Source organism: Branchiostoma belcheri, unplaced genomic scaffold, assembly GCF_001625305.1.
Source record: "Branchiostoma belcheri isolate BF01 breed outbred unplaced genomic scaffold, Haploidv18h27 scaffold6, whole genome shotgun sequence".
In the NCBI taxonomy this organism is placed as follows: domain Eukaryota; kingdom Metazoa; phylum Chordata; class Leptocardii; order Amphioxiformes; family Branchiostomatidae; genus Branchiostoma; species Branchiostoma belcheri.
The window spans coordinates 1,581,235-1,608,823 of record NW_017804242.1 but is presented as its reverse complement, the minus strand read 5'-3'; the positions used below and the strand labels follow the sequence as shown (position 1 = coordinate 1,608,823).

At 42.2% G+C, this 27,589-nt stretch overlaps 4 protein-coding genes across 4 annotated transcripts in view; 1 reads left to right on the top strand and 3 right to left on the bottom strand.

Annotated features, from left to right (window-relative positions):
- LOC109482232 (germinal-center associated nuclear protein-like) overlaps positions 1-2,572 on the bottom strand; it is a 10,291-nt gene extending 7,719 nt beyond the window's left edge. The window contains exons 1-2 of the mRNA XM_019784924.1: positions 2,401-2,572; positions 1,822-2,000 (exon numbers count right to left, since the gene is read on the bottom strand). Coding sequence (XP_019640483.1) covers positions 1,822-2,000; positions 2,401-2,572 — 351 coding nt within the window. The remainder of the gene's footprint in view (positions 1-1,821; positions 2,001-2,400) is intronic.
- A 563-nt stretch (positions 2,573-3,135) lies between these two features.
- On the bottom strand, positions 3,136-20,169 carry LOC109482414 (germinal-center associated nuclear protein-like). The gene is made up of 19 exons (XM_019785126.1): positions 20,097-20,169; positions 15,467-15,638; positions 13,919-14,800; positions 13,520-13,624; positions 12,923-13,107; positions 12,397-12,508; positions 11,846-12,112; positions 11,306-11,463; positions 10,321-10,506; positions 9,566-9,834; positions 8,716-8,878; positions 8,094-8,207; positions 7,383-7,529; positions 6,891-7,014; positions 6,185-6,318; positions 5,088-5,296; positions 4,471-4,596; positions 3,747-3,950; positions 3,136-3,277 (listed from the first exon to the last, which is right to left on the bottom strand). Exons 1-19 carry the CDS (start codon positions 20,127-20,129, stop codon positions 3,136-3,138), a joined length of 3,732 nt encoding a protein of 1,243 aa, XP_019640685.1. The 5' UTR covers positions 20,130-20,169.
- Positions 20,170-20,440: 271 nt separating this feature from the next.
- On the top strand, positions 20,441-24,613 carry LOC109482380 (nucleoporin-like protein 2). The gene is made up of 9 exons (XM_019785082.1): positions 20,441-20,595; positions 20,897-21,217; positions 21,591-21,720; positions 22,017-22,111; positions 22,370-22,446; positions 22,816-22,902; positions 23,337-23,416; positions 23,612-23,664; positions 23,872-24,613. The coding sequence occupies exons 1-9, from the start codon at positions 20,517-20,519 to the stop codon at positions 24,417-24,419; spliced, it is 1,470 nt and encodes a 489-aa protein (XP_019640641.1). The 5' UTR covers positions 20,441-20,516; the 3' UTR covers positions 24,420-24,613.
- Positions 24,614-24,638: 25 nt separating this feature from the next.
- The window catches only part of LOC109482398 (protein C3orf33-like), a 12,275-nt gene continuing 9,324 nt past the window's right edge, over positions 24,639-27,589 (bottom strand). The window contains exon 2 of the mRNA XM_019785105.1: positions 24,639-25,246. Coding sequence (XP_019640664.1) covers positions 24,750-25,246 — 497 coding nt within the window. The 3' untranslated portion in view covers positions 24,639-24,749. The remainder of the gene's footprint in view (positions 25,247-27,589) is intronic.

Here is a 27,589-nt window from a genome sequence, read left to right as displayed (position 1 = left end):
GTAAATTTCTTCTTTTAATTGTGACAAATGACCTCTGCATTAACATGATATATGCATCGTGATGTATGTTAACTTTTGATTAACTTACAGGTGTCCCAAGTATGACATTCTCATCATTCACCATTACGAAATCTAGAATTTTCGCATTAATTATGCAAATTAGGTCATCATTTGCATAATTAGTATCTGTTGAAGTTCCGCCTGCCATAGGTTACATACATTACATGTATGTAAGTAGTATAATGTAAAACACTGTAATTATAGAATTTCCTCATTAATTATGCAAATTAAGTCCTCATTTGCATAATTTGCATTTAATTATGTACATCTCTCTCTCAGCTACCTACACACCAAAAATAATGAAAATATGTTGTTCCTGTCTGGACTTATTGGCTTTTAAACATTTCGCCAGAAAGTGCCCTGCAGTTCCAAAACAAGCCGCTAGGGGGACCAAACTCATGTGACTTCTTCCCAAGCACGAGAGCTACCTTCCATCAAAATTTCATGACCCTAGCATGTCCAGATCGCGAGATATCAAAACCGGAAGTTGCGCTGCAGTACCAAGGGAAGCCACTAGGGGGACCAAAATCTAATCATTTCTAGTTTTTGTCACACCCTACCAACACACCAAGTATGAAACCAATCCATCCAGGCGTTCTTGAGTTATTTTGTTGACCAACAGACGGACGGACAGACGGACAGACGGACGGACAGATAAACGCAACTGAAAATATAACCTCCATGACACATTTCATGGAGGTAATAATGTATAACCCAACAAGTTAGAATTTAGAGTAAGCATTTAGACTGGTCATCTGTTATATTGTTACTAGTACAATGTAATAATTGTTGTTTGTTTATCTTCTTCATGTTAATTGCACTAGCCTTTGGGCAAGAATTTGCAATAAGTCTATTATAATTATATTTATCAAAGAGTGGTATAACAACATATTGTGTTCTACGTATTGTAATCTTTGCTCAGTGGAAAGATGCTTAATTACCTCTGTTGGTCAACAAGATAACTCAAGAACGCCTAGATGGATTGGTTTCATACTTGGTGTGTTGGTAGGGTGTGACGAAAACTAGAAATGATTAGATTTTGGTCCCCCTAGTGGCTTCCCTTGGTACTGCAGCGCAACTTCCGGTTTTGATATCTCGCGATCTGGACATGCTAGGGTCATGAAATTTTGATGGAAGGTAGCTCTCGTGCTTGGGAAGAAGTCACATGAGTTTGGGCCCCCTAGCGGCTTGTTCTGGAACTGCAGGGCACTTTCTGGCGAAATTTTTAAAAGCCAATAAGTCCAGACAGGAACAACATATTTTCATTATTTTTGGTGTGTAGGTAGCTGAGAGAGAGATGTACATAATTAAATGTGAATTATGCAAATGAGGACTTCATTTGCATAATTAATGAGGAAATTCTATAATTACAGTGTTTTACATTATACTACTTACATACATGTAATGTATGTAACCTATGATAGGCGGAACTTCAACAGATACTAATTATGCAAATGATGACCTAATTTGTATAATTAATGCGAAAATTCTATGATTTCGTAATGGTGAATGATGAGAATGTCATACTTGGGCCATCTTTAAGTTAATCAAAAGTTAACATACATCACGATGCATATATCATGTTAATGCAGAGGTCATTTGCACAATTAAAGAGGTAATTTACATTTACATATCAAGATCATATTTCATGGAGGTATGAGATCTCGGAATTCTAGTTCACAATGTTATTAACCATTAAGTGCAAGATCTGTCTTCCCCAAAAAAACTTGGTACAACACAGCCAGGTTAACCGATTCCCACCTTTGTACAGATGCAGATTTTCCTGCCCGGCTCCCCAGTCTCCGCTGTGTACAGAGACAGAGTCTGTAGCCTGTGTGAGTCTGTGGATAAGGAGGGTCCTAAGGAGTCTGGGACTGAGCCTTTCTTCAGCTTAGTCTGCAGCCAGTTACACAGCTGGGCTGTGGCTGGGGTCTCCTCATCTGCGAGAAAGAAGAACAAAGATTTATCTTAAATTCTACCCCAAAGCCTATTTCGATTCAATTCCATTATGAAGCCTATTTTGAAGTAGCATGAAATACATGTAGACAAATAAACAATGAAGAACAATATTTAACATGTGACTAGTCTACTGATATATAGTCTTTTGAGATTGACTGACAGAGAGAGAAAGAGAGAGATAGACAGAGAGAGATGATACAGTACAGTAGTAATCACATTGTACATTGTGTACATTGGAAATGCACATTTCCAGTGTGATGAATTTGTGGTGGAGAGGTCACTGCAAAAACCACAAAAATAAAACTACAGCAAAAGTTTCAAGATTTACAGTATTGCATCCACAATCGCACTACTAGATAAACAAAAACCTGTGTGACTAACCGAGATCAGGTAAAGACAGCACCAGTTTCCAGTAGAAGTTTTTCTGTTGCCTGGTGGCTGGTGGTTTGGACTGGTCAGCTCCTGCTGTAGTCAGCTGTTCTGCGATGAGGGCAGGCAGGTCCAGGGGAGACCACGCCTTCTCTCTCCTGACCTTAGCCTGGAGTAACCTCATGTCGATGGCCAGGGACGTCACCTCCCAGCTCTTCACCAAACTGTGGAAGAGAACAAAATGCCCTTGCTGGTACTGTAACATGTATATCTAATCCACACTAATTTTTTACACTTAACACATATTTTTTACTTAGCATGAAAGTTCATCTGTGTTGGTACAAGTCATGGTGCTTCCAACACAAAGTCTTAGATTACAGAAATGTATAAGTCCCATTTCTGTAATCTAAGTGTTGGAAGACAAGTTAAAGCTTAGTCTTTGTTTCATACACATTTTTTACCGTTAAAATCCCAGATACTGAGTGACTAGCATTTGATAGTTAACAAAATTTGTAGATAGTCAAGTTTTTAGATTAAAATATAACACACCTTCATGCAAAGACAACAATTTACCACAAGAAAAGACAGATGGCTCTCTGTAGAACTTACATCTGAATGATTGGCCAAACTTGTTGATTTACAGGTACTGGTCAAGGTCTGTAACCAAACAAGTATACCTGTCCCTGTACCTAAAATGTACAGGGACAACCAACTCTATATATGCAGTTGTATAATAGGTACAAAGATCTACCTCATGGGATTGGCAACAGGTCTCTTCCTTCTGAAGAAAGCCCTGATTTTCTGCCAGGGAAGTCTCTGTGTGGTCGTGCTGGGGAACTCCTGCATAGAGCGGCGAAGGCGCTTCCTCATGGCATAGCTGGTGCGCCACCTAGTGGAGCAACGAAGTATTACAATTAAGGGATGTCTGTCACTCCTAAAGCCTTTTTCGGTTCATGGCTTTTATCCTCCTTCCAATTATCCTCCTTCAAACATTTTTGAACGAATGCCCCTTCATTTCCAGAACAAGCTGCTAGGGGACCCAAACTCATGCCACTTCTTCCTGAGCATGCATGTAAGAGCTACATTTTGTACCTACCATCTAAACTTCGAGATCACGAGATATCAAAACCCGCAGTACCACTGCAGTATCACAACAAGCTGCCAGGGGGCCCAAAATATACTTATTTCGACCTATCCAACTAGTACCTATCACTACAATCCATCTTAAGATTCTCGAGTTATCAAGTTTACAGATACACACACACACACAAATGCTACAGAAAACATGACCTCCTTGGCAATGGTAAGAACTGGCTGTTTAAAGTTAAAACTTTCATGATAGTGTAAGAACTGGCTACCTTCTCCAGATCCTTGCAGTCTGAGCCAGCTGTACACACTGCTCCAGCTCAGCCAGCCGCTGGTCTCGCAGGTCCTCCGCTGCCCTCACCACCTCCTGACATACGTCCCGGACACACTCTACTACTACCTCCTCCTGTACAGCACTGCTGATGTCCACTGTACATCTCTCCACAGACTCCTTCTTCAGTTGGAGAAGAACCTCCCTGTTTAGAAGGGTTCTATCAGTGGCTGTAAATCTTTGAAAACGTAAGTCGATAAATTCTACACAGAGTCTAAAGTCTACAAAGCTATGTAAATCTTTTCTCATAGGAAACTGGGCTTGAAATTTAATAGTTTTAGCTTGCCTACCAGCTACGTGTACAATAACATACATGTATAAGCATTCAGTCAAAACCTGTACAAGTGACCATCTCTACATAAGGAATACGTAGCATTTGTGACCACTTTTTGGTGGTCTCTTAATTTCTTCCCATCAAAACACACATTAAGAATCCTGTCATAATAGTGACCACTTTTCCACATAGACCTGATTTTATCTGTCCCCTGAATGGTCTTCTTGGCCAGGTCAGACTGTACTACTTATTTGTTTATTCATAAATCAAAAGAAAATACATATTACTGAACCATCCGTTATACAATAATTCAAATCATGATGCTGATAATGAGGTTAGAGACTGTACTAATCTGAGATTTGTTTGTTCTGTCCAGCTTCAAGTCACAAACCTGGCTTGAGCAGTGGCCAAAGAAACAGTCTCCTCCCGCAAAAGTTCCTCCACCAGCTCCTGACATACTACTTCTGTTGCTCTCTCCTGACAATGCCTCAGCTCCTCTGCTCTCTCTGCAGCTAGCCTGATAGAGACAGAAGACAACATCAAGAAAAATGGAGATATAACGTCAATGAAGGAGACATTTGGGTAGAACATTTACATAATGCAAAATAAATCAAGTAACTGCCAGTGGGTAAATTCTCAGACGTTTTTGATAGGATCCACTATATTTCATCCGTGACTCTCCAAAAACTAGCTTTCAAGGACTAAATTCCAGCTGAAACAAATCAAAGTAAACAAATCAAGTCAAAGTGCCTTCCCACACCTATACAAGTATAAACTATAATGGAGCATAGGGCAGCACCCATCTCCATTTCTCTAGCCTTAGGGGTACACAGTTGTGTAATCACTACAGCAGGGGGCTTCTCCACAGGTAGTGGTGTGTGTTTGTATGACTAAGCCAAGGATCGGACTCACAACCTACCAGATGCAAGGCAAACACTCCACTTGGCCATTGCACCAGCCTAACCAAAAGAAACAGCAACCATACATGTATATTGACGAGTGACCAACCTTTCCCGGAGTATCCTGGCCCTCTCCTCGTTCACCACCTCCTGTACGACACCCTTCGCCATGTCGGTGACGCTCTGCTGTATGAAGTCCTCCAGGTACAGAGCTGAGCCCTTGATGATGTCTGCCAGACCCACCATGTGGGACGAGATGTTCTGGCAGAACTCCTGGATAACCTCCAGGAAAAGGTCCCGAGCTACCTCCTTTATGGCCTGAAAAAGTATGACACACTTCAATACACTTCCAGCAGACCTAAGATATGTACATTTGTACCTACTATCTCAGTTTAAAGCAGGCTTGAAACATGTCATATGAAACCTGACCTCTGACCTCCATTCCTTGATTTTCGTGCTTTTGACCTTGAATGGCCAGGACTTTGAGTATAGGACTATGACTCTGTTTTGACGAATCGGACTTTTATGTTTACTGTATGTTGTCTCACTGTATGTTACAATGTCTTGTGTAATTTTGCTGGGCCCCCTTGGAAAACAGCTGATACAAGCTGAATTGGGGCTACCTAGCCGTCTTGAGATGAAATAAATAAATAAATGTCATACATTTAGTAGATGTGTAACAGTGGGGGGTTTATAGGTGCTACCAACTGACCCAGCCGAGGGGTCTAGAGCTTTTAGCCAAATGGTTAGAGCGTCGGGGTCTGAGCTGGTGCCCAGGTTCGGTGTAGGTTCGATCCCCGGCCCGTGTCTTTCTGTTTCTACTCTCCCAATTCTTACTAATGCATAGATTAAAGAAGGTTAGACATCCAGGTAATGAGATACACAAGAAAACTGTTACTCAAGTAACTGGACCAAAATCTCAAAAAATTGAAATCAAAATTTCAACTAATCTATCCATTTGTTTGAGTAACAGTTTTCTTGTGTACATACATGCATGCCCATCCTTGTAAGGGACATTTAAGAAATGATTTTGAAGCCTTTGTAAGCTTTAAGGCAACAACACATGCTTTATCATAAATGCATGTCTTGTTACCTTTTATTAAAAAAAAACTGAACAACAATAGAAACATGTCTATTTCTACCTCAGATTCTTATCCACAGACCTATAAGGTACAAATGAAAGGCTTGAAGCTTTAGAATCCTTACCTCGTTGGAGAAGCGTGGTGCAGGGGGTTTTGCAGGTGAGGGAGGGGACACGGCGACAGGGGGCGCAGGGGGCTGAGTGTAGGGGGGTGGGGGTTCTGTCCTGGGGGGGTCTTCTACAGCAGGCACTGGTGCTTCTGCAATTTCTGCAAAAAAAAACAGCAATTTCTTATCTGATCATTTCAAAATGAAGATACATTGAATTCGAAGCAAAGTAAATCCTTCAACCTTAAGTAAACCATGTGAAGTACAATCTAAGTCAACTGTAATTATTTCAAAGAAGAAATTAGAGATTTCAGACTTCCGGGAAGTATGCATTCCTTTGTTTCCTAAATTCCCCCATGTCGACTACCTTATTCCTTTCAACCTGCCCTGACCAGACAAAGAGATACAAAAAAACCCACAGCTCAGCCTTTTGTAACAATATGAAGTGTGACAATTTACAGTAGCAATGGGGTCGTGTGCCATACCAACAGAGTGCTTGACTCGGAAACCATGAGACCCCGGGTTCGTGTCCTGCCATGCCACCAATCTTGTGCCCTTGGGAAAGGCACTTAACACGACTTTCTCCACTTAAGTGAAAATGAGTATTGTCATGTCCTGTATTTGTTTCTATGTGTTGGACACAACACCTGCAACAGCTGGCTGTGTCCCACATGTTTTGTATTGTTACAGTTTCAATAAATCAAATCAAGTCACTTGCACGTACCTTTCACCAGCTGGGTATCCATAGTAACATCAGACTGGTTGTCTCCTATGTAAAAACCTGCTGCATCAAAACTGTTGTTTGGCACATGGACCATGTTGGGAGGGAGAGGACTACCCTGCACTATCTATAATAGAAGAAACATTAAAATAAATACACAAAAAATCTTAACAAGCAATCAGAAATGGCAGACTTCATTCCTTTACCCATACTTCTTTACAAGCCTTCCAGTCCTAACAGACAAAAATAGTAGCACTTAACACTGCTGCAGCAGTGAGTTGTAGCAAAGTAGTCTACTGGCCAGTTACGCTATGACCTGCGACATACAAATTGAGAGTCGTTATTTTTGATACATCACAGGAAAGCCAAAAACGATCACCACTTAGTGATGAATTGTAAATGAAGTCAATTAAAAAAACTTAACTGCCACTCACTTAATTGAATGTATACAAGTTGATACACTGGTTAGTTTTAGATGCACAAATCCGTCCCTACCTCTCCGACAGAAACTGTCCTCTTGCTGACAATGACAGCACACCTCCTGGGCCGGGGCACACTCTCCCCTTCTATAAAGGTTGTACGGTTGAAGCCTACCGCACCATCCAGCACTGCCAGCCCAAACGCCTCGCTGAAGATGGCAGTCTGAACAACACAATTATGGTATCACGAAAGTTCATCTGTATTGGTAGTTACATGTTTAAAGTTAAAACTTTTGGTGTTGATGTCACACTTCAAAGAAGCCACGTCACAAGCTTCACTGGGTCAGTCTACTGAGGAAGACCAGAGTGACTGGTCAAAAGCTCTAGGTGAGAGAATTTTTTGTGTTGGACCAAAAGTTTTAACTTTAAACAAACATAATTATGGATTAGTTACCCACCAAGTACAGAAGGAACATCCTCAATACATAGCTTTAAACATTGCTTGCAACTAGATGTGCAAAAGCTAGGGGTAGCAGGTTGTTTAGTGTAATATAACCAGCTGCCACTACATATTTTACTCCCATCCCTCCCTATTAAGGAATAGACTGTCCCAAAAGTTTTTTCGTAAATGACTGTGCTACATTTCAGATCATTTGATCCAAGAGTTAAATCTATTTTACCAAAAACTACAGTAGCAGGAACGTCAGCAAAAAGAACATATTTCTCTCCTTATTATAGTATTGGGAGCGAAATGTAACCACTGTTTGTATGAGAAAGTTTAACTCACCTCATCCTCATCCTCAAACCCCATCATGCGCATGTAATCCTCCACCGGGAACTGGGTGGTGCGACCCGTGATGGAGTAGGCTCGGTTCATCACCTTGATCGACTGTGTACGGACCTGGAACAGGGGTACAAGTACGCATGAGAGCTTTTGTTAGATCTTTAGTTGTAGAAGACCATACAAAAGTCCCTGTACATTTCGTTGTGTCAATAAAGAATCTCTGTAACACTATATTACCAGCTCAAGGACGAGGTACACCAGTCGCTAGTTGTGCTAGTACGCATGAGAGCTGGAAAGTTCATCTGTGTTGGTAAAAAACATTCTGACACAAGTTTTGAAAGTTGTAAGACATTAACAGCCCACATCGGAGCCAAGCACTGAAATGCAGCAAGAATGATGATGATGATAATGAACTGTGAGTTTTCATTTATTATGTTGGAAATTACCTGTTCTTCCAAACTCCCCGACCCCCCCCCCTGGCTACCGGCATGAAACCTGTTTCAGAAGTATATACAATATTTTCCCTCAGTAGCATACAATTGGTGTTTCTGTTGCTATGCTTTCAAATACATTATTTACTTATCAGTAGAATTACATTTGTTATTGTGAATTGTGGTAGACTTACCTGTGTGAGGTATCTGTGCATGATACAGGCAGGCAGGTACGGGGCTGCCCACAGCAGTTTGAAGAAGCGGACAAAGTTGTTGTTGTTGAGGGCAGAGAAGACCTGCAGGGCGAACTTCATCTGTGGGGAATTCCTGACCTCGGGTCGGAGCTGCTGAACCTCTCTGTTGGGGACAAAACAAACAAGAGGGTCAGAATTAACCTTAAACACACTTGAAGTAGCCATCTGGCTATCAGTTCTCCATCGGTTACAGGCTAAGGTGGCAGGGAGACATCCATGCATTTCTCTAGTAATACTATCGGTACTGTACTAAAGATCTGTTTCAACCGTAATTTCAAAACACTGAGAAAGCTTCCTTTCCCCTTTGCCTACAAGATTAAATCCCTGCAAAAATAAAATTGATGAATTGACAGCTGCACAACATCATAACAGGACGTATAATCTCCTCTAAAACACAGAGGCAGCACCACTTCTCATCACCTGAGGATGTCTCCCTGGCCTAGGTAATACTTGACCAAATCTCTACTACAAAACATAATCACAGGACGTATAATCTCCTTTAACTTTTAGCCACAGAAGCAAAACCACACTTTTCACCTTTCCATAAGTAATTTCATCAGGTTGGAAGATACTTAGGGTATAGACTTTTCTTCTTACACAACCAGTTAAGGTTCTCACCTGCTTACGTTTCGTAAAAGTGGCACCTACTTTGGCGATAAATAGCGGCGAGTTGCAGAACTCCAGTCAGAAGCTCTGAGGAAGGTGTCTGATAGACATCAAAACGAAAGCAGGTGAGAACCTTTACTGGTTGTGTAAATAGAAAATACTCAACCCTAACCACACTTCTCACCTGAGGATGTCTCCCTGGTTGAGGTTGAGCAGCAGCTCGTAGGCACGGAACTCGCCCTCGTTGGGGCAGAATCTCCCGTCCACGGTCAGGTCGTGGTAGAACTGCTTCAGGCTCTGCAGACACTTGGTCAGGTTCTCGTTGTTGATCTTGGGGTCGAAGACCGTCATGGGCTCCTGGCACAGCTGGTGGGCACAGTGGATGTGGAAGCGGGCGCACTTCTCTGTCAGGTCCACTGCCGTGGGGTCTGTCAGCAGCTGCTGGGTGATGTCCTGCCAGGGGGAGGAAACTGTGTTTTTTTATTGTTTTTTTTTAAATATACTTCTTCTTCTTCTTCCTTCCTAGGTACTCATTTACACCTGAGTGAAGTGAGGAAAGTCATGTAAAGTGCCTTTCCCAAGGACACAAGATCGGTGACATGGGTGGGGATCGAACCCAGGACCTCTAGGTCCTGAGCCGAAAACGCTTCCGTCAATAATTAGGTGCAGAGCTCAGCTGAAAAGAGCAGGGGTCCATCCTGGTGTGAGTAGATCGAACCTTACAGTTTGGTCTTATGTGGCTTGTACTTGTACTTGCTTGTACTTGCCGCCCTGCCATAACCCGTGTACCGCTTCCCCCCCCCCCCAGTGATACCCCGTACAGGGGTTGTTCGAGGGTATTTATAAAGAAGAAGAAGAAGAAGTACTTACTCTACAGGTGTGTTACACCTTGAGGTGGTTATGCTAAACAAACAAGCAAGCATACAAACATCACCATACCTTCCTGATGCCCCTGGTCCTGTTCCACACAAAGTCGTACCAGTCTCCCCAGTTCCCGTCCCGCCCCGTGTCCAGCACATTGTTGACCAGGTAGTCCATGGTGAGGGTCAGCACTGCCGGCGGCCGCAGCTCGTGGGGCAGCGGCTCCTCCTTATCCGCAGACGAGCGCGCGTACTCCTTCACCGCCTGCAAGTTCAATTTCATTTTTCAATCTTTATTAAGATTAATCAACATGGCAGGGGTACATAGTAATTGCGTGGACTTAACAATTTGTACATTTCGTCAGTCTCATAAGACCATGAAAATACTTCTTCTACACCATGCACATGTACTTATTCTTTGTTTTATGCTTAGAGCATCTGATGAGTCCTGATGCAAGTCTCAAAGTTTTTCTTCCCCCTGGTACAAGTCATTCTTAACTTCCTGTCTCCAAAGCATTCCGTTTGTTGGACTTAAATGATGTCCAACAGGGCAATAAAATACATACGGATATACAAAAAGGACATGCAACACGAAAAACACTAAGCCTGCATTTGACTATCAGACCTGGCATCCAGTACCAAATCATGAGGTGGTTGGTCAGGCCTAGCAAAAAAAATGTTGTGTTTAATGTTTCCCGACCGACCATAGAAAAAACTGCCAACACTAGCCTTTTTTTTTAATTCCTGCAAGGGCCATAAACCTTTTGAGCCAATTGACCTTTTCTAGCTCCACGATCTGACACCCGAGTGATGAAATGTTGCACATTGCCAATCAGTTTTCCAACATTGACATTGAAAATATAAGTGTCTTCATCATGCAAGTTTTACTTTATTAAACCCTATTGTATAAGTTGGATCATTAGAGATCACCAGTCTAAAAAAAATGAAAAGAAAAGAAAAAGAAAACCCCTACCTACCGACCCTAATTTTTTCAGGACTGAAACAGGAAACACAACATTTTTTTCCTAGGCCTCAGGACGAAATAAAAAGAAATGAAAAAATACCTTTGCATGGTCGATGCGGTTGTCATCCTCGGGAAGCGTCTCGAAGACGGAGAGCCTGTTCTGGAACTCTCGTTCGTAGCGCTCCTTCTCCGGACACATGTCCCGACACGTGCCGACCACCACCTTAGCCGTGGCCAGGTCTGTCTGCTTCTTCGATCCTAAATAGGTGGGAGAGATGACATGTCAGAAATTGCCAATTGCTTCAATGGACTAGTGTGTTAACAATGAAAAAGATGGCAAGTTTTTAATTCTAACTAGTAGTAGACTTCTTTGGAGAGATTATCTACAAATCATTACTTATCTAATGATACATTGTAGTTAATGGAGCCAATTAAGTACCAAAGTATAATTCTTTGAAGTAAAAGGTGTTATCAGATACTGGGCTAGCAGGTACCTAACAGAATGCACAAGAGGGCAAAGGACAGAGTAGGGTGGAAGAGGCTGATGCTGGATCCTACTATAGTCCCCAACCCTCAAAGATGAGGATGGGACAAGGCAAAACACAATCATATGTACTAACAACCATGGAGGCCACCTCACCCTGCCTGATGATGCGATCTCTCTGTTCCAGGATCTGAAACTTCTCGTAGGCGGTCTTCCCCGCCATCCCCCTCAGTTTCCCCAGGCTGGTTATCCCCATGGTGGGCTTCTTCTCCCCCTCCCTCTCCCTCCTCTCACTGCCTGCTGCTGCTCCAGACCTCACGGCCTCAGGTTTAGGAGCTGCCCCCTGTGCAGACTTCCTTATGCCAGAGCTGAGTCCTGAAGTGCTGGCGATGGGCTCTGCTCTTGATGCTGCAGCGCCTGCATCTGAAATCACACATCCCCGCAAAAATATGAATATAACTACTATTTACTGCATAACATTCAACGTTTAAGAGATACATAAAAGAACCTTGAGTGTAAATATTGTCTTTGTAAGTCCAAACATCAAAGGGTTTCAAGACATGCTCATCAAAATGTAAGGGTTGACCCTTCATTCTTGCATGTCTTGTGCAAATATAATGTAAGTGGTGCAGGTTAAATTTTCCTGTTGCATGCAACTTTTTGGATTTTGAGCCCTGTTCCAGAATACCACATGCTGACTGCCTCACCTGTTGCAGCTTTCCCCTTGGGAGAGGTTTTTCCGGCTCCCCAGAAGATGGTGATCGGCCGAGTTCCCTTCTTCAGCAGACGGCCCTTCCGTTTGGCGTCGGAGGCGGCTTGCTGAAAAAACAAGTTTGTCACAGTCAGTAATTTATTTTTGACTTAGTAAGACAGATAGCAAACTGAAGTGCTATCAATTACAGTTATAAAATTGATTTTAATTGCAGGTGTAATTTATTAGATAAATGTTATTTGTGGATATATCTTGTTCTAACTATTTAATTTATTGTTGTTTTTCTATGTCCAGGTATGTGTTAGGTGTGCACGCTATCAGCATGCTTGCTGCCTAGTGCACACTTTGTATTGTCATGTTACAATTCTGAATACATAAATAAATAGTGCCATCAAGCCTATATACTACTAGTCACACAGTGATTTACATCATCACCCTGGCAGAGACCTGGCGACCATGGTATACTGGTATACTTTAAAGAAGAATTTGTATGAGAGGACAAAATGTGTGAATAAACTCACATGATCAGCAAAGGCGACGACGGCTGTCTTTTTCTCAGGGTTGGGATGGACCCTGACCACCTTTCCGAACTTGGAAAAGTGCCGTCTGAGGAAGTCCTTGTCGTTGCACGTTCTGGGGATGTCTGAACAGCGCAGAGTGGTTCTAGTGCTGGCTTCTTCTTTTGTCAGGAACCTCCTTCCAGCACCTGGAGACAGAAATTCACCATTCAAGTCAATAACTTTTCTAGAAAGCTCTAACTATGTTAAGTTTGCTGACTTTACAATGGTACCGGTATGGTTGAATTACGTTAAAAAAATAACAAGGCAATCACATAGATTGTAAAAAGCATTGCTTCTTTTCACCATTCCATCATGTCATTTCCTACCACACTTTGCAACATCTCTACCATCTCTACCAAACGGTTCTACTAGTACTTTTGTCACTAGAAGCTTTTGTTACCAAATCTTTGCAATGTGGCAGATCGGTATGCTTTCTATGAGCAGACATGACCATGTAGTGTTCCTATAACGTCTTCCGTCGCTGGGAACCTGTATGTACTAATGGTAGATCATAGCAACGAGTGATAAGGGATGACAACAACTGTTCCCCACGTTTACCTGACTGTGAGTCAGAAGATGAAAGTCTGGGCCGGGCCAGGGGTTGGTACGGCTCCAAGTCAGGATCATCTACTGCCTCCCCTGCTGCTGCAGTTTTCTGGGGAACTACAGTAGATAAAACAGTAGCATGAACCACTTGGTAAACTTGGAGAGTTAGTACAAAGTGAAATGTTATGAATATAAGCTGTGATCATTTCTGCCAACAAAGATTAACAAAGATTACCAAAGCAACACAAAAGAACTTGTTATGAAGGGCTGCTATTGTGAGGCAACCAAACTTTTACCTCTAAAACAGAGTTTTACCAGACATATAGACATACATGTATATAAAGTAAAGGAATGCATTATGGCATTATGTTAACAAATAAGCAACAACACAATGTGACATGGTACACTAACCTTTCATCTGTCCTGATTGGCTTGACTGCACATTTACTCTTCTGCTGACTTTTTTGGCAGCATCATCAGCAGCATCAGTCAGAGCTCGCTTCAACACCGAAGTCCTGTCAATCACTGGTCTTCTACTGGGGCTTCCCTCCCTCCCTGCACTGCTGAGGAATGTTCCTTTGTTATCCTTACTCGGGTTTGCCGTGTCTTGTCCCTTTCCTCCAAAAACACCAGCTCCTGTTTTCGTTTCCTCTTGTTTGGCAAACACAGAGCCCTGCTGGTCCTGCCGTCCGAATATTGAAGCCCCAGCTGAGGGGAAGTTCGCTGAGCCTGATGATGGTGGAAATCCAGATGGACCACCGGACGTCTGTCCGAATGTCTGACTTGCAAAAGACGGGATGTCACCCCTGAACGGGCTGCCTCCACCAAAGCCGGGAGAACCCGCACCCTTATCGGTGTTTGTACTGAATGACAAGGAAGGTTTGGCTACACCAGTGGTGCCGAAGGCTGGCTTGCCACCAAACCCTCCAGTCGTGGCGGTCTCGCCAGTACCGAAGCTGGCTTTGGAGTCGGTGGTGGTGAAGTTGAAGCCACCAGTGGTACTTGTTGATGCTGCTCCGAACACAGCCTGCCCGCCAAATCTGGAGCTGAGATTCTTACTAGCTGATGATGGTGATGGTGAGCCAAACACACCGAAGCCTTGTGTTCCCGCTGTGGGGAAGGCAGCACTGCTGCTCTCCAGAGCTGCCGGCCCCAGAGCTTGACTGGATGACTGAGATGTGGCATCCTCACTCTTGGCTGATGTTGCAGCAAAGACGTTCGCAAACTGGTCACGGCCGGCACCACTGAAAATCGTTTCAGCCTGCTGTGCAAATAGGTTCACCCTGCTTCCTGCTGGAAAAATGAGGCAAAGGGGGTTGCTTAGAGTTCAATATGTATCAAGCATGGTATAAACAAGAACTGTAGACAAGTTAAGGGGACTGATGAAAAGCTGACAAAGTAGAAAGCCTCTCCCAAAAAAAGGCAACATGCCTAAATACTACCAGTAGTACTTATCATGTAAAACAAAGGCAAATGACATTTTTCCCCCCACAACATTCCGGAGTGGAACTCTCTGCCAGTAGAGACAGCCACCGTGCCTACTCTAGCATCCTTCAAGGATAAGTTGGCCCACCTACACTAACCATCTAACATTGTACTACCAAACCAAATACCTGGAACCAACACCAACATCTGCAGTAGACTTCAATTCCTGACCTAACCAGTGCAGCAAGATTCATCGGCATGACGATGTTGGCTGCCCATACCAAAGAAGAAGAAGAAGAAAACCCTACAGTCTGCTTGGAGAGTAACAGGCTGTTGCCTTTGACTCAAACTCACTCACTATCTGGTTTATTGTTTGTTGTTCCCCATCAACGGAGGTTGGACGATGCATCTTGATGACTCAACTCTACACTATTCATCTTACTGCACAATTGATGAATTGATGAATAATGAACAGCGAATACACTTATTTTTATATTTATGGAATCCATACTGGTAGTGGTACAGTTATCCTACCTTCCACACTGACTCTTCTCTTGGCCCCGGCTCCAGGAGCTCTGTCACTTGGCCACCGTTTCCTTGCACCTGGTCCCCTCTCCCGCCCTCCTCTGTCTGGTCCGCCCCCTCTCCCTACACCTCGTGGTGTTCTGTCAAACCCCTGGGAGAGCCTCCGCAAGGCTTCCTTTTTCTGGAAAATGTCAGAGTCAATGTTGAATGTATCATTGACGTATTATGTGGTATTTTGTTGTCGTTATAACGTTTCTACTCGCCCCTGGTGTTTCGTTCATCATATACTGAAGTAGCTGCAGCGATTGTTGCAGGGCTTCTCTTGCAGGGCTAATGGGCTGTTCCAAAAAATAACTGTGGAGGGGGGGTGGAAGAGGTCTCAAATCAGCTTCTGACCCAACCCCCCTGTCCAGTCCAGAATTTTTTTTACCCACCCCCCTGTCCGGTCCAATTTCATTATTTTGACCCATCCCCCCTGTCCGGTCCAGATTTGTTTGACCCAACCCCCCTGTCCGTTCCAGATTTGTTTGACCCAACCCCCCTGTCCGTTCCAGATTTGTTTGACCCAACCCCCCTGTCCATTCTAGATTCGTTTGACCCAACCCCCCTGTCCGGTCCAGATCCATTTTACCCAACCCTCCTGTCCGTTCCAGATTTGTCCTAATATACCTGCCTTTTTCATATTAGGCAATTACTAGTACGTTTTTGAGTTTTGAGCGTTTATGTGCATGAAATGACTATTGTCAAGTATTGAACGTATTTAAACTTGTTTAATTTTTTCAGCATTCAACATCACTATGAGGAGACTGAACTAAGCTCCACCATATAGATTTGGGCATCGTATGATTGTATGAAGAAAAGCACCAAAAAATGCACTGAGCATTTTCCCTGTGAGGAATTCCTCACAGGGAAAATGCACAGTGCAATTTTTTTAGGACTGAGCAATTATGAGCAGACATGCGGAGCAAAACAGTACAAGATGGCAATGATTTTCCAGAGATTACTTTGGGACATTTCAAGTTGAAACATCTCTCACCCTTCTTCAGTGGCACTAAACTGCACTTGGAGGAACTAGAAAAAACAGTTGAACAAAGAATGAAAGACACATAAGTGTCCCTGTTATTGTTATGTAAATGAGGATAGGGTAGGTTATGGTAATACTAATACAACACCACAGCCAGGAACAACTGCATGTACTGGAGAGTTCTATGGGAAATCCTCCCTTCCAGTTAGTGGAGTTGTAGCTGCACCTATCTATAGATGGCCTCCTGGAAATGTCCTGAAGTAATCACCATGATAATTTATCCAGTAGTAAAGTTTGATTCGTCTTTGAATATTGTTTACCTGGATGTCTAAGTTACCTTCATCAGGGTTATAAAAAGATCAGCTTGACATTTGCGTGCCAGGTGGATCATGCCAGGCAATCTGACGTTTCCATGTTCAAGTTTCACACAGAAAACATTTTGCAAACAAGTCATGACTTGTTTACAAAAGAGTCGGTATTTTGAACCCTGAGTTCTGTTAGGGATGAAAAATATGACTTGGTAGAAATTCATGACATTGTCTTGTTGTATGACAATCAATGTACAGTTTTATACCATTGTCCTTTTATGAAAGATGGGAGTTTATGTGATATTTTTATGATGCTCTGAGTGCAAATAGAAATTCAATGGACTTAACCTATGAAGAACCTAGCTGGTTTGGTGGGGAAAACAATGGGAACCTGTAGGGACTTTTGTTTGTTCAAGCAGTGAATTCCAGGTCCATTGGCATTGGGTTTGGCTTGAAAGAGCCTAAATGGACTGAAAAGGAAATAAAAGGAGGTTTTGTATTAAACAAGGAGCTGGTTAAAATTTGTTTCTGACCTCCTTGTTTTGCTCAACTGCATCAGAGTATTGGTTTTGAAAATTCAAAATAATTCAAACTAGCCTGGCCCACACCTTCAGTCCTTCAGTGTTGTAAAGACTGTACTCATGACTTCTAATTCTTTCGGCAAATCAAATGACTTTGTGTAAACCTGACTGTCCTGAAATTTACCCTAGAATTTTATTTTGCTGAAATGACTTTGGCCTGAGATATAATTTAGCATAATCTGATAACACAACAATGTCTGAGCAAACAATAGGAACTAATTAGGACATGGAGACAGTAATTAGCATTTCAATGAGTTACTGCAGCTGGTTGTGTGGAAACTGAAATCCTGGTACACCAAAAGTCTAGTACAAGTCGACTAGAACCCTTGGATAGGAAAAGAACCTAAAAATAATGAAAAGTACTCGTAAATCAAAGTTTTTTTAACAAATGCAAAATAATTGTCCAATAAAGCAGTTCAATTTTAGATGGTCTGTAAAAGATATTTTTAAATGATGTTAGACCAAATTAATTAGTCTTTACCACTAGTACCAGACTATTTACAAGAATATTTGCCAGGCTAGTTTGGCCTGGCCACCTTCGGGTTTGATTTCGGAGGGTAACTGGATTGTATCCGGAAAGAAACAACCTTCTACAGACTGACTCCCCAGGCCAATCCTTTTTGCCGAAATACATATGCCACAATCCGTAATCCCACAGAAAAGCCTGGTGGAGGCTACTAAATAACAACAAATGTGTCTTATCTGAGAAATTGTACCCATATGTTAGTCAGGTATATTTGGCATATGAACTTTGCATTCAATCACCCAAACAATTAGGTGCATAAAAGACTTTGGGTGCACTGTACAAAACAAGATTACTAGATGGCATTAAAAAACCTCACACGAAAAGCCAGGTTGGCTCCTTGGCAGTTTCTTCTGACTTTGAAAAATCCCTATCGGTTTCTTCTTCAACATTGGGCTACCAGAATATCTGGGTGCACTCAGAAAAAGATTGGGTGTACAGCTCCAATTTTTGGTGCACCCTCAGTACTTTGAGCCCTGATTTGTAGTTTGCATCAAATCGGGCAAAACAATGGACAGGAGTGAGTGATACCCAGTTCATTTGATTTGTTGTTGGTACAGTAATACACTCAGATTCACACTTGCACTTGAATATTATCTAAATGACTGAAAAGAAAATCAAAGACAATTTTTATTCTTTTATAAGTTACAAGAACATTTGCAAAACAAAAACCTATGCAGTTGACTCCATATTCAGTTGAACCAAGGAGCTTATACATGTACGAAACTAGATAAAAAGGAACAATAATAATATATGTTACGGACAAGTTGCAATCTCCACAGTCACCCTACCATGCATGACATATTTTTTTAGATCAACAAAGAAGTTAATAAGTTATAAAAGTGATTCATAGATGGAAAGAAATTAACCTTGATGTGTGGTATATAACATTCTGAGAGAAACTGTTTGGCTAAAATTCTACTGATCCTTTTGTTATGCAAACCATTGAAAGAGAATGCTGGATTAACTTGTTTACTTTACAACACTTGCTTGTTAACTTTACAGTAACCAACTAATTACTTGGGGTAAAATGTTGTTTCAGATAAATTTTGAAAAGGAAAAGGACTTTTACTTTCTAAATTAAGATTTTCTACTACTGTATTTATATTTGCATGTAAGAAAAGAAGAAATCCTATATAGCAGGACAAATTTGAGGAGCACACCAACCATCACTAAACAGGGATAGCTGGCAGTATAAACTTCCTGGTACTTATAACCTGATAAGTCCATAAGGTCTGACATGGGATTGAGCTGTTTGGTCACTTAAATTATTTTATATGAAAGGTGTGGGACAGTTGAAATTTGATGCGTTAACTTAAAACAAATTTTATCTCTGTAACATTACAGTATGTACATCTTATAGACCTTATATGGACTCTATATGAGAGTGGTATGCATATTGAAGCTATGTTTATGATTGTATGATATTTATAATGTCCTTTATCCAGCAAAAAATCATTCTCCAACCTTCAATTAAACATCTAAGACTGTTCAGAGAGATAAAATCCAAACCATAATTAAAATGCTGAATACACCCAATACCCACCAAGTTCCAGTCTGGCTCCAACCCGGGTTTGTTTGACCCAACCCCCCTGTCCGTTCCAGGTTTGTTTGACCCAACCCCCCTGTCCGTTCCAGGTTTGTTTGACCCAACCCCCCTGTCCGTTCCAGGTTTGTTTGACCCAACCCCCCTGTCCGTTCCAGATCCATTTTACCCAACCCCCCTGTCCGTTCTAGATTTGTTTGACCCAACCCCCCTGTCCAGTCCAGATTTGTTTGACCCAACCCCCTGTCCGTTCCAGGTATTTGACCCAACCCCCCTGTCCAGTCCAGGTATTTTACCCACCCCCCCTGTCCAGTCCAACCTCTTCCGCCCCCATTCTCCTTTATTTTTTGGATAGTACTGAATCCTGTCTATACCTGTCCACACAACCAAATTTGTTAAGGATATATACCTGAATTGTTGCTGTTGTAAAATAATGTCTTAAAGATATAAGCTACTTGGTGTCTATAACGTTATAAACTTATATTTTTTTTTATTTTATATGTCTTGTGTCACTTTCTCTTACAAACGCCCCCCTCCCCCTTTCAATATTTTTGTGCCGCTGCCTCTGCTCCTTGGGCGTAACGCAACAGATGCAGTTAAGGCTTAACAATTTTTTGCTCGTCCTTGTAACGTTACCCTAAACACACGGAAAGTTACCTTCTTCTGAGCAAAGCTCCCGGGGGTGCTCATCTTTATAATAAATTGTCTCTTCTCCGGAATAGCTGATTGCTTGCACGCACCGCCAGAATCGAACTGAACTCTGTTTGTAAAGCTAGCACTCCATTTGCGCCATGCAAAATTACTCACAAAGTAGAACAATAATGTAAGTTTAAATCCAAATTCGTCGAATTACAATATAAATATCTTGAATGTACGTTGTTTTGAAGTTTGAGAAACATTTTTTTGTCTTGAAATGCCAGATTTTGTGCGTTTTATGTCTCTCTGACGTCACAAACTACTGCGCTGACAAATATGGTGCTATGTTTATCCAATGCATTCAAAGATGGCGGCAATCGAAACGAAATCGTGATCGAAAGTTACAAATTCCATCCGTCCAGGGCACACAGAGATATTAAGATGGTTGTGTGTAAGTTTTATCTACAGGGAAGTTGTAAGTTCGGAAGCAGATGTTTTAACGAACATCCTCGTGGGCAAGGTAAGGTGAAAACACAACTTCGAGATCACTCAAATGTGGGGAGGGGGGCAAAATCTCCCCAATAATAAAATTTTAGTAGTGTAGAATCGAGGAGGCAGGCATCATACGTAACGTTACGTTGCTGGATTAGTAACCGTAAAGATTTTTTCATAGATAACAAATTAACATGTATAATGTCCTTGTTTTCATGTAACCTGTAAAAATAAACTTTCATAGTATTACTATTGGTCCATTAGTTAGAATAGAAAAATTATACAAACTTTGATTCTTTCAAGAAGTTAACCTCCTTGCTTATTTGAAGGCTACCAGCAGCAGTCTTACAGTGGAGGCTACGGTGGAGGCGGCCAGCGAGGTGGTTATGGGGGTGGTGGCGGTCAGCATGGTGGCTACGGGGGCGGTGGTCAGCGTGGATCAGGTTACGGTGGCAGTGGTCAGCGTGGTGGTTACAGGGGAGGTGGTCAGCGAGGTGGCTATAGTGGTGGTGGTGGGGGCAGCTACGGAGGAGACTATGACTCCAGAGGTGGGGGCTTCGGCTACAGCGGCGGTGGCAGCAGGAGAGATGACTACGGTTCAGGTGGAGGTGGTGGGTTTGGTGGAGGACAGAGAGGAGGAGGATTCGGAGGTATGTGAGGCTAACAGTTAGCCTTTACCAGGCTTCAGAAGGAGCTGGAAAGAGTAGAAATTGGCCTAATAGACAGATAACATACAAGAGGCAGAATATGTACTCCTTTAGCAGACCAACTCCCCTGGTATGTTATCTGTCTATTTGGCCTCTTTCCAATCGCTTCTGAAGCCTGGTAGATGCTAGTTAACGGTGCATAGTGTGACAGTCATGACATGGGTCCATAGAAGCACGTGGCAAAAGAAAATTGACAAAACTAAAAAAAGGGTTTTAAGTGTCCAGGTTTCAGTTCATTTATATAAGAAAAGTATCGGTATGTCTGAACTGCAATGCTTGTATGATCAATGTAGCAAAGCTGTTCTTTTTTTTACAGGGGGAGGTTCTTTTGGTCGTCAGAAAGGCTTTGGAGGCCAGCAGAGCCAACAGACTTTTGGCTTCAAGAGTCAGAACAAGTTTGACACACTATCCACGAAAGATGGCGACCCAACTCCAGAACAAATCATGTAAGTGACTGTAAATGTGTGTACCAGTTAATCTACAAAACCAGAATTCCAACAACAACTTGAGTCAAGTTTTTATCATGAAAACCAGGAATTGTGATTGAACAATTATATTATAGGTTGGTAGATTGACACATGTACATACCATTATGAGATTCAGAACTTATATATTAGCACCTTCGCTGTTTGTATAAATGTGAAGTGCTAGATCAAAAAGCTAACAAGTTGACTCTTAAATTTGAAAGTGAGAGTATTTTTTTTTATTTTTAACACTAACTTGCATTTTTGTAACTTTCCAGAGAAACTATTGTGAAGGACATGGAAATCTGGGAAACATCGAGGATGTGGCCGTTTTCCTGTTACTGCTACACCAAGGACCTGAAGAGCATACTGGGTACGTTCTGTAAACTGTCTTTGGTTCAGTCAACCCTGTACCAATTTGTATATCTGACTCAAGGGAGTCAGCAACAACAGAATGGAGTCCTGTTGACTAAGTCAATATAAAATCTGGTCTGTGTGGACAAGTGATCACTATAGTATAGACAGTGTGCCTGTGTCACCAAAAAGTGGTTGCATTAGCCAGGTGGTCCTTACGTAGAGATGGTCACTTGTTCAGGTTTGCTTTATTAATATCACAATTCTTTATCCCTAGGCTTTGAAGACATCTCTGTTGAAGAGGTTAGATGGGAGGCATACCAAGCTGAGGCTGCTGGAACATTCAACAGCTATGTATGTAGGGTCCTTAATGTTCGCTTCAAGTACCCATCCAAGACATGATAACTGAATGTTCTCTTTTTTGTAATCCTGAATGTGTGCTTGTCGGAAACCATCAAGGGTTGTTTCCAGAACAATGTCATTCTGTCAATGTCATGCCCTTGTTACAAATCCCCCCATTCACAAGTTGATAGGAATATCAAAAGAACTTTTTTACCAGTTTGAAAACTAGATTATACTTTTGCTTGACTTCAACAATAAGGTTTGTACCTGAAACTTATAATAGGTTCACCCTTACACCTTGCATACATAGGATGAGATGTGGTTCAATAATGATAAACATGTATGTTTCAGTTTTGAATATCATTTTGAACTATTCCGCAGGTGGAAGGGTTGACACAGATGATGAAGAAGTACAAGAACAAAAAAGACGAATACAGGAGACCAGATATCAACGTCAAGGCACAAATTGTAAGACTTTCTTTATACTTATAGACTACATTGGTTGCCAACCATATATCAGAAGTGTTATAACTGTGTCAATAATTGCAACTTTGATAATCTTGACTTTCTGTAAGACTTGTTTTCAACAGTACAATGTACATTTTAAAATGCACACGTATGTACATACATGTATTGTCAACTGACACATTCCACTGTAGTTCTTCCTAGAATTAGTAGTCTATATCACTGTACGAGGGCAGTTCAATACAAATCTCTCAACACAGTTTTGGTTTGTGTAGGAGGCTGATATTTTATGTGCATAATATTACACATCTCTCATGGTCACGATGTTTTCATCTTTACTTTTACTTTTACTTTATCCTTCCGCTCTCTAAACCGCTCTCTATCCTTTCATCTCTAAACTGCAAACAGGAAAAACTAAATTTGTCGTTTTTTACCAGATTGCTGAACTACAAGGCAGTAGCAGCCAATCCGTGTTTGGCGGAGGCCAACAAGGTTTTGGAGGTTTTTCAGCACCCAGGTATTGTTCAAAAATTTCTATTTTTTTCATTTTTTCTCTCTGCATATGAAGCCTTGAGGCTAAACTTAGGCATGCTGAAGTGCCCATTTGGCCACTGATTCTCTATTGGTTATGGGTTTTATGATTAAAGTGGTCCCACGATTGCATGGTACCACGTTAGCCAGGTATTCTGATGCTTTGTTTGTTTATCTACAGCCAAGTGAGTGGTGGAAGTAGTGGTTTCTTTGGAGGCAGCAGTCAGTCACAAGGTAGGACCATAGTGAGATGGACAGAGAAATCAGGTTTAAAATGCAAACTTAGACTTCGTAGAATTAAGGAAAAAACTGATACTATTTTTGTGACATATCACAAGCCAATAGTGTTACAATTTTTTAATAAGCATGTTAGCAAAATCACTTGTGATATCAGAATATCACAGCACACAACTTAATTTGTACCCAATTGTTCTGTTTTAGGTGGTTTTGGATCATCTGCCAGCATGGCTACTTCAGGGTTTGGTCAAGGCTCGGCATCCAGCACAGGGTTCGGAGGCAGTTCTTTCGGAAGTGCACCATCTGGGACAGCAGGTGGTTTTGGTACCTCATCATCAGGTGGCACCTTTGGAGCCTCTGCATCAACCACCCCTGGTGCAGGGCTGTTTGGGCAGCAAAGTCAGGCCCCTGCCAGTGGCGGCTTTGGGTTCGGCAGTGCAGGAGGTCCTGCAAATGTATTTGGAAGTTCCACTACCACATCACAAAGCACAGGATTCGGTGGGACTGCGACGTCTAGTGGGTTTGGAGCTCAGACAGGTACAGGTTTTGGCGGGAGCTCTGCAACAGGAAATGTAGGATTTGGTGCTGCAACAGCAACTGCAGCCACAACAGGGCAGACAGCCGCAGGGACAGATGATATTACATACACTCCAACAGACAAACTAACACCAGACGAACTGGAACAATTCAAGGCAGCAACTTTCACAATAGGGAGGGTTCCTACCAGGCCACCACCAAGGGAGTTCTGCTAAAATACCTGTCTAAAGAAAAGGACTATCTAGTTGCCTTACCATTGGTCAATATCAAAATGTCTAACATACTTGTCTAAATTTTCCTAGTTACAGATATGACATTCATGAAAGACACTGAAATGCATACTGACAAAAAAGAACTTTATTTTTCATACTTAAATGTACTGTCATGTCTATTTGATAATGAATAAAGAGAACTACAAAATGTAACAGTAACAGCACAGAGGTACTGATCCTAAGTTTTACATTCCACTTCCACTGACTCCCACTGATTCACAGCATTAACCTTTCTCACTGTCACACAAGTTGCACGATTGTTCTGTATAAATGTTATTCTCTTCTGAATCTCTTTGAGGCAAATTTCCAAAGACTCTTAAACAATGATGCAGGTGATGCCAAGACTCTGCCAGCTTCCACCACCTCCTTCTTCCTCCTCTGAACCGCCATCTTCATGTCTTCCTTTGCGTTGTCGTACCTGGCCTTGTACCGTTCAACTGCAGTTGGTTCTGTCCACACGCCTCTGCGTTTCCTCTCGGCAACAAGTTCTGCTCTTAGCAGCCTCTTTGTCAGCTTTACATACGTGGTCCCGACCTGCAGGCCTTCTATAGGAGCTACCTTCCCTAAACCCCGACGTACAAGTTCTTCATTCAAACACATACTAGAGAGCAGATACCCCCTCCATCCCGGTCTCCGTGTTGTAACAACACAGTCCAGCTGTTTACTTGAGTTCACCTGCAGCATCTTGAAAAACACTGCTTTAGTATGTACGTTCTCCCTCAGCCAGTCAACAGCACCTTCCTCGAACTTCACACCTGCAAGATGCACACCTAGGAGCTAAGCTGGGTTACGGGAATTGGAGAGTTTCCCGTGCGGGAACTGTGCCACAGAGGGGGAGAAATTCCCGTGTACGGGAATCTCTCCACCTAGCAGTGCCGAGTCCCGTACGGGAACTTCACCACTCAGGGCTGCCGCGGAGGTGGAGAATTTCCCGCTTACGGGAATCTCTCCACCTAGAAATGGTGAGTCCCGTACGGGAACTTCACCACTCAGGGCTGACCGTGCGCGCACGTGTTTTGGGGCCGATATACAGACGGGAATTTCACCATATTACACGAACGGGAATTGGACCATTTTAGTCGTCATTTTCGCGTACGGGAAATTCACCAGCATTGACAAACAACATTATTGATGTCCGTCCGCGAACGCCGTACGGGAACTTCACGGTCGATATACAGACGGGAATTTCACCATATTACACGAACAGGAGTTGGACCATTTTAGTCGACATTTGTCGCATGGGAAATTGACCAGTTGTACTACGGGTGCAACCAATTTTCGATTGAACTGGATTTGAAATCAAAATTGGGTTCGAACAACGCCCCTGGCTTGAAGCAAAAATCTAAATACGTCGAGTGATCGACGTAATCACGAGTGCGTCTTCTATGGACATTTTGAGCTGTAATGATACTAGTAGTCTTGAAACTCGGTAGAAGACACGAACCTAAAACATGTAAAAAGCCTGTTATACTACGGTAAAAAAAATGCCCGAAGAAGACACACTCGTAATTGTGAGTAAGTCTTACACGGACAGTCTTGTCATAGCGATAGCAGACACCGGCTCCTCAACAACGAACACAAAATGTTTGTCCTCAAATTAAAACATAATGATGTGTGTCAACCTCACGTTATACAAATTTCACTTTTCGGCTATTCTCATACATACTCAAGACGCTAGTACTAGTACCGGGGTAGAAAAATATGGCGGCCATGAACAAAACGACGCTATCCCGTCATGCATTATAATATCCGCTAGGCGGGAGATCTGAGTGTTACCGCTGTAGCAAAAAAAATCTTGTTCGGTATTTCCATGGAGTTTTACCTCCATGGTATTTCCATGGAGGTCTCTTTTCTACCTCCATTGTATTTCGGATTCAATCCCCGTGGATCAAGGTTAAGAACATGTTGTGTGTTGCATTTACTCATATTTTCCTTGAATATATACATTTCCAGCAAGGCTAGGGGTTATTTTAATTATACCGTTTGTGTTTCGAGTTTTGTTAGTCTTCTGACTTGTACTTTGTTCTGTAGCGTCGACTTCCTTTTTGCAAGGACGTTATAGCCTCGTTGGAATAACAATTTTTTTTACCGATAATAGACGGTAAGTTTAGTCTTGCTGATATCCGGCTCCTGAACAGTTAACACAAATCATGCATCCTCACAACGTGCCCAGGCCAACCTGTTTACAATGCAATGATGTATCAACAGTTATTTTCATACTCGTCCGGCCGGGACGCTTACTACTACTAGTATATCATGTGAATGAAAAGATGGCGACCATAAACAAAATGACGCTATCCCGTCATGCATTATAGTATATCAGGTTGGCGCGAGACCCGAGTGTTGCTACAACAGTTGTGTAGTAGTCTATACGACTTTGGTGATTATAACGAAATCAGACAGCTTTAATTTCTATTTCAAATTTAGGTAGTGTAAGGCAAAAGCTTGTACTTCTTGTTTTTATTTTCAGATTCAAATCGTCAGGATCAAGGTTAAGACCGTGCTAGGTAACACCGTTCGCCGAATAATTTTTTTAATCCGTTTTTTTTTCTTCATTTTTACGTTGGTTTCCAGTTATAACGTTTGCTTTTGTTACTCCGTGAAGGAGGACAGGACCTCCGGACGGAGTGTTGTAATCGGCTGATTTTTCATGTTCGCAGTCAAAACACTGGGTTCTCTTTGTGTAATCGGCACGCAATTTTATACGCCGTCTGCGGGCATGCCCGTGTTGATGCACGAATGTGTATTTTTGCCGTTGCTGCTTTCGCGGTCAATGTAATATCGCAGACGCACCCCTACAATTACGAGGCGAATTGGAATGGTCCAGAAAACGCGTTGTTTGGAATAGCAGTGGGGTTCAAAAAAGTTCATGCAGATACGGGGTGGTTTTTATAAGTGGTTCCAGATGTTTTTGCCCATGGTTAAGAGATGCCAAGTTTTTTGGAAGATGTTCGCAGCCAAAACGCATTCTTCCGTACGTCGCATTTCTGTGTAATTTCGCATGTGGTGTTGCATTATGTCCGGGATGATGCACGTCTTTTTATTTTTACCGTAGCTGTTTTGATATTGGAGTAAATGCTTATTTTCGAAACATCCCCATTTCTTTGAAATGG